The sequence below is a fragment of the Hibiscus syriacus genome, unplaced genomic scaffold (assembly GCF_006381635.1).
Source record: "Hibiscus syriacus cultivar Baekdansim isolate YM2019G1 unplaced genomic scaffold, ASM638163v2 tig00110895_pilon, whole genome shotgun sequence".
NCBI lineage: Eukaryota > Viridiplantae > Streptophyta > Magnoliopsida > Malvales > Malvaceae > Hibiscus > Hibiscus syriacus.
In genome coordinates this window covers 5,982,074-5,989,082 of record NW_024062903.1, presented here as the reverse complement: position 1 = coordinate 5,989,082, position 7,009 = coordinate 5,982,074, and the positions used below count along the sequence as shown (strand labels likewise).

At 31.8% G+C, this 7,009-nt stretch overlaps 1 protein-coding gene across 1 annotated transcript; it reads left to right on the top strand.

The window, feature by feature from the left end:
- The first annotated feature begins 2,448 nt into the window (after nt 1-2,448).
- LOC120146084 (GDSL esterase/lipase At5g03610-like) lies at nt 2,449-3,869 on the top strand. Its single transcript, XM_039159741.1, has 5 exons — nt 2,449-2,509; nt 2,608-2,823; nt 2,936-3,207; nt 3,275-3,581; nt 3,652-3,869. Exons 1-5 carry the CDS (start codon nt 2,449-2,451, stop codon nt 3,867-3,869), a joined length of 1,074 nt encoding a protein of 357 aa, XP_039015672.1.
- The last annotated feature ends 3,140 nt before the right edge of the window (nt 3,870-7,009 follow it).

The following is a 7,009-nucleotide window of genomic DNA, read 5'->3' as shown; positions in this document are numbered from 1 at the left end:
CATGAGTTTAGTCACTGAATTTCCTGCACTTCTTAAAACGATCTGCCAACTTTACGATTTTATAATTTAATCATCAATTTCTTCCAAAATACCAATTAAATCCAATACTTTATAATTTCTAAAATTTAGCCCCTAAATTGGGGTGTTACATACTATACAAATACAAGACTAAATTGCAACATACACGAAACAAGAGATCGAATTAAAAAGAAAATAACTTTGTAGTAATGACTAAAATAGAAGGTTACAAAACACAAATGACCTTTATAGAGAATATACCAGGCGCGAAAATGCTCACCATGTCCTCCCTAAAAATGGCTCAAACGCGATAGATCAGCAAAACAACCTTTCGATTCTTCGACTCCGGTAACCCTTGGCTCCTTGGCGTTCGACCGAGGTAAGCCATTATCTTTCTCTCCTCTTTTTACTTTCGATATTTCTATCTCTTTTCCTTTGAAACCCATTTGTATTTTCTCTCAACCCCCCAAATCCCTCGGTGTTTCTCTCGGTTTTGTTTTATGTTTTTTCACCCAATCCTTTTCTCTGAATCTTCTCCCTTCTTTTTATCGTGATGGCTTCTAAGTGATGACTTTTTAGTAGATAAACTGAGGAAATAGGCTTGATATCCTCAGGATAATGTGTGGATTTTCTTTTGATATTTTTTTTATTTTCTGTATCTACTTTTCTGATTGATTGGTGTGTTTCTGTCAGTGTTTGGTGCAGATCTATCGGTAGCAGTGTCAGGCATAGGGGAAGGCTCGATGGTGGGTGGTAGCTAAATGGGATTTAGGGTCAACCCTAATCTCTAGAGCGATCTGGACCGTTGGATGGGTCCATATCCAAGGGTCAAGATTAAGGCAGTTGCTGATAAGATACCTTAAGGTTAGAGTTTGGTACTGGGCCGGTTCGGGTCGGGTATGGATTGACTCCTAGCTTGAACCGGGTTGCTTGTAATTATTTGGGGCTGTTGGGTATTTGGGCTGGTATGCTGGGCCTCGGGTATGGGCTCCATCTGGGTTGGCAGCTTGTAACTGGGTCACTTGTGGGCTGCATTTGTATATGGGCTTCGGGTTAGATGGATTTGAGGGTTGTATTTGGGCTGTATAAGCCCTACAAAAATGTAATCAAAATTAATAATAATAATAATAGAGTAATAATATTTTTGTAGACTAGGACAAAAGCGGGTGTCTACATATATAATTTTATTTTTTAAATTTTAAATATTTTTTAAAAAAATTATCAGATTGTGACATGTGTCACTTAATGGAGAAAACTAACGGTCCATCAATGCGTGGCCCATTTTGAGTAACGAAATGAAACGTTAGGCACCAAACTAGAAAAAAAACATTAGGCACTAAACTGGAAAAACGGACATATGTTGGGCACCTTTTGTATACTTAAGCCTTATTATTATTATTATTATTATTATTATTATTATTATTGTTGTTGTTGTTGTTGTTGTTGTTGTTGTTGTTGTTGTTGTTGTTGTACAAAAAACACTTGAAACCCTTGTATTTTAAAAAAAATTAATATAGTTCTTGAATTATTTTAGTACTCAACATGACCTTTAAATTTAGAAAACAAATGCAATGTGATTCTTCGACAAATAATTTATATCGTTGATCATTACAGTGGTGACATTGTACTTTATAGTGTTGACGTGGTAGTTCACGGTGGTTGGTGACGTGGTTGATGACGTGAAAAATAAGTTAAATTGATTATTTTTAAAGTTTAATGGCTTATTTAATTTTAAAAAAATTATTTTAGTTATAGGGAAAAAATAGGGGTTTTAAGGTGTTTAAGTATTGTTTATTAAAAAATTTCAATTTGTCATCGATCAAATAATTAAGGGAATATAAATTTTCGGTGTCGCTAATATAATCCTTAATGACTTTATTTTTATTTAAAAACATTATAAAAATAGAAAAAAGTTGTCATTATATATATATCAAGTATGGTAAGTTGTTTTATTAGTTTTTTTTTAATAATATGAGGTGATTATAAGATAATATTTGTTTAGAATATTTGTATACATACCCTACAAACACAATTGCTCAAATCCAATACCTCAAGGAAGAACAATACTTATGGTTTGTATGTGTGACAATTTAATATAATAATAATTTCATTCCAGGAAGGTGGGATCGATATAAGTTGTTTGGATTATTTTTAAAAAAATAATACCAATGGAAAACAAAAGCCGTGTGAGAAATATTGACAGATGTAAAGTGGAGATCCCATTAAGGCAGTTAAGCTAAACTGGGAAGGCTGGGTCACCTTCAAGAGAAATATAAGCTTATACTCTTGATTAAGCCTTAGCCTTGTCTGTTCCACTATATAAACTGTTGATATTATCGGTTTATGCATCTTCAATGTATCCTTCTCAAGCTTAAGCCACTTACCCCAACCGAAACCACTTCATTTCCTTGTAAACAAATTTTCATTTTCATGGACATACAAAACTTTATTTTCTCGCTCTTTTGTTGCTTGCTATTTTCTTTCTTCTCAGGTAATGGAAAACAAGTGAACCCCATTCTTTTCAGCTTCGTTTGGAAAGGGTTTGGTTTCAAAAATCTTTTCTTTTGACGTTAAATGATGGAATTGTAGGTGAAAAACAAGTTGCCGAAGGTGCAAGATTGTCTTGGACATCGCCATCTTTTGTTTTCAGACCAAAGATGCTGTTTGCATTCGGAGATTCCTATGCTGATACAGGGAACTCTGAGATAGCAGTGACGAGATCCTGGAAATTTCCTTATGGAATTACATTTCCTGGGAAACCTTCTGGTCGTTTCTCCGATGGTTTTGTCTCCACTGATTACATTGGTAAAACGGGGAATACCTTTCTTTTGGTTTTGAATATGAAAAACCATGCAAAGTTGTAGACAATGTTAATTACTGATTAACTGATACAAAGGGTTGGTTTTTGGACAAGCAGCGAGTTACCTGGGAATGAAGACACCGGTACCATACAGATGGAGAAAACAAGTGAGTGGGCGAGTGAAGGATGGGATGAACATGGCTTATGGAGGGACAGGTGTGTTTCAGACGTTGATTTCGGGGCCAAATATGACGACTCAGATTGATTTCCTAAAACAACTACTGGATGACTCGGTCTACACTCCAAGGGATTTGAAAACATCAGTGGCACATGTCAGTCTTTCAGGCAACGACTACTCCACTTACTATGCCAGGAACGGCTCTGTTGCGGTAATAATTAAGCGTGTTGAAGAAAACTGATAATGCTGTGAAGCAACTTATGGTGTTAAATTTACAGGGTTTACAAGCCTTCATCGAAAGCGTTGTGAAGCAACTCATGGTGAACTTGAAACGCATCCAAGAGCTGGGAGTGCGCAGAATCGGCGTGTCTTCACTGCTACCTTTGGGTTGCATCCCTCTAAACACCGCCCGTTTCTCCTTTCAACGCTGCAACCAAACGGACAACGTCTTCGTTCAACTCCATAACCATCTCTTGCTTCAAGCTGTCAACACTTTGAACCAACAAACCAACCGCACATCCTTCTTTGTTCTTGATCTTTATAACGCCGTGGATACCATTTTGGGCAAGAACCAATCCCAGCCAGGTAAATAACACATAAAAATCTTCACTTGTGATGTTTTCCCCTTTCATTAATCGTTTTCTTTGTGTGGCAGGAAGTCCGAGATTTGAGAACCCATTGGAGCCATGTTGTTTTGGAGTGAGTGAAGAGTTTGAATGTGGGAGTGTGGATGAAAATGGGGAAAAGAAATACAGGCTTTGCTCTAACCCTAAATCCAAATTCTTTTGGGATGGAGAACACCCTTCATCACAAGGATGGAGAGCGGTATACTTGTCTCCTGCTTTTCAAGACACTCTCAAGCAGTTTTTGTAGGACGTTATCATCAATGAATCCCCCGGACTTTGCAATGTTTGAAATTTTGTTGGGAAAACAAACTCTACAATCGAACAACTTTCTTTTTTTCAGAAAGGAAAAAGTTTATGGATTGAATTTTAAGATATTTAGAAAAGTGAATTTAAAACCGATTCTCCATTCCCAAATGTATTTTTATGAAAAGGCTAACCTTACTTGTAATTCGCCTAAAGTTTTCAAGCATTAATCAGCTCATAGTTTATTTAAGGTTTAACGTAAAAATTAGTATATAAATTACACCTTAATTTAACTCTAAGTGTTTAAAGAATTTTTAACTCAAAATAGATGTTTAATGTTTGTTCGTTAGACTCTTAGATGCCAAGGTCATTATTGGGATCCGGATGTGAGTAATTGTTTCGGTCTACTTGTCGGGCCCTAGACTTAATAAACTCAAATGCCCTAGAATTTGTTATATGGCCACAACCGTTAGGGGCACAGAAGCCCATGGACAAACTTGTGCCGTGTTCTATAGGTAGTTAATCCATATTCATCGTACCTAGGGATGTTCAAATAATCGAATTAATTCAGTTAATCGATTGAACTGAATTAATTTGATTAATTCGGTTCGGTTATCGAACTAGTTCGATCAGTTAACGGTTAAGAAAATTTTTAGAATTCGATTAACGGTTAATTCGGTTCGAATTCGGTTAATTAACCGAATTAACCGAATTAACCGAAATTAAATTTTAAATTTTAAATATATTATATATAACATATGGACTCCAAACCATTTAAAACCCAATTAATAATTTAAGATCTAATAACTTTTAAATCTAAATCAATATTAATTAACTAAAAACATTATAAAAAAAATTTATTTTATAATTATATATTATTTAAATTAATTTTAAACTGTTTTTTTAATTAAAAATATTATATATATTATATATAACATATGGGCTAAGCCCAAACCATTTAAAACCCAATTAATAATTTAAGATCCAATAACATTTAAACCTAAATCAATATTAATTAATTAAAAAATTTATCTGAAATTTTTATTTTATAATTATATATTATTTAAATTAATTATAAACTTTTTTTAATTAAAAAACGTTTAATTTTTATATAAATTAGAAAATTTTAAAAAAAAATCGGTTAATTCGAAAATTAACTGAATTAACCGAAATTTATTCGTTTGGTTAATATATTTAAAAAAAAGTTCGGTTCGGTTAACGGTTAAAGAAAAAAAAAGTTTGATTAATTCGGTTATGGTCGGTTCGATTTTAACCGAATGAACAGCCCTAATCGTACCACTCTACACAAAACGAGCATTATCGGGATTCTATGAAATAAAAGCCAAGCTGACGATTCTTCAATACAAGTTCGTCACACAATTCAGAAAGATTTAAGACTATCAACGTAACAAAATCTTCTAAATATTTAATTTAATAATGATAATTCTATTTTCTAAATAAATTTTAAAAATAACAATTAAAAACTAAAATACAAATATTAAAACATTTAAACTATTTTTTTTGGTTTAATTCAATGAAGCTTGCACAGTTTCATTCTGCACTAGTACAATCAATTGGGGAGTGAGTATAAAAATCTCTCGCACAATAGGTTTATATCAACCCATCTTAGTGAACATATCAGCCACTGCATTTCCTTGATGAAACATGACCTGCTATTCGTGTTACAAAAAATTATGGATTGGTTTTACAATCGAGAATCTTGTTAAAAATTATTTGCTCGATAGATCAAATATTAGTATGATTTATTAATATATATATAACATTTAAACTATTTTAATATATAATAACCACGTGTATCGCCGGGATAAAAAAAAACTAGTTACAAATATATTATTTAATTTCAAAATTAATACATTGACAAAACTTACTATATCAGTGTAGCTTTATAAGGAGAATCTTTTATATTATTTTAATATATCCTCATATTATTAAGCTATCTGCCCTTAATTTTTTAGCAAAAGAAAAAGGAAACTAGTTCATGACATGATATAGAATAAGGTTTTGGTTATGATGAAGGAATTGAATTATTGCAATTTTTATATTTTTTTGGGAAATGATAATATCTAATGATTGAGATAAGCAAGAGAATAATCTGGTCTTTGTGTGGGTTCTCTTCAAATATTATATGAATTATAAACAACTGAATCGAAGGCATTAGGAAGAACTATTGAGTGCTAAAGAACAATATATATGACGTGATAGGATTATAGAGATTTAGAATCTTTATATGAGTGAAAATAAATGGTTGCGATTAACGGTAGAAAATAAGAAGATATTCAATGGGAAAAAAAATAAGAAATAATCTCAATCATTTATTCTCTCATATATGATGGTCTTAAATCTATATAAAACTAAAAGAATTTTATATTATATAACTTAACCTCATATATATATATATATATATACACGTAAATGAATTAAGAGTGGAAAATGAAGAAGTACTATTTCCTTTTTGTTGACCTAACTTGAATGATGGATGTTTTAAACGACAAAGCAAAGGACATGCACGTTTCATGCAGCCTACTAGACTGCTTCTTGGAGGATGAGGCCCATGTCTTTTACCTTGCAGTCAAAAACCCAGAGATTTTATTTTCAAATCTCCAATTAAAATTAATATATGTCTATTAATTCGTTATATTCTTGGGAAATTGTCATGGTAAAAGTCAAAGTAAATTACACGACAGAAACACTAAACAATAATCATTGCCAATGTCTTTATTTAAGATGTATTTTTTGTTCATAATTACACAAGTATATTTACATTTTTGTTGTAAGCCTTCTTTCTTTAAGGAATTTGCTAATGTTGTAGTAATATGAGTAGTCAATAATATTAGATATAGATTGTAAGAATGGTCTAATGATATTAGAAATAGATAAAGGAAAAGAGCAAGAAATAAAATAAAACATTTATTAATCAATATTTGTGAGGTGGCCTTTCTTGTATTCTTGTATTGAATCCAAAGGATTTTTCTTGACCTGACTATCGATCGATAAATTTTTGATATATTAATCATGGAATTCTTTTCATTTTATAAATGAAAAAAAAATCAGATGTGATATTTTTGAAAATTCGTTTAATGTTTATATAAAAATAATTTATATTATATAGATCATTATACTTGC

Bases quoted from the DNA above. Each gene is read 5' to 3' on its own strand.
- LOC120146084 (XM_039159741.1), top strand. From the start codon at position 2,449: ATGGACATACAAAACTTTATTTTCTCGCTCTTTTGTTGCTTGCTATTT. The intron at 3,208-3,274 runs GTAATAATTAAG...TTAAATTTACAG, and splicing joins CCAGGAACGGCTCTGTTGCG to GGTTTACAAGCCTTCATCGA. The intron at 3,582-3,651 runs GTAAATAACACA...TTTGTGTGGCAG, and splicing joins CAAGAACCAATCCCAGCCAG to GAAGTCCGAGATTTGAGAAC.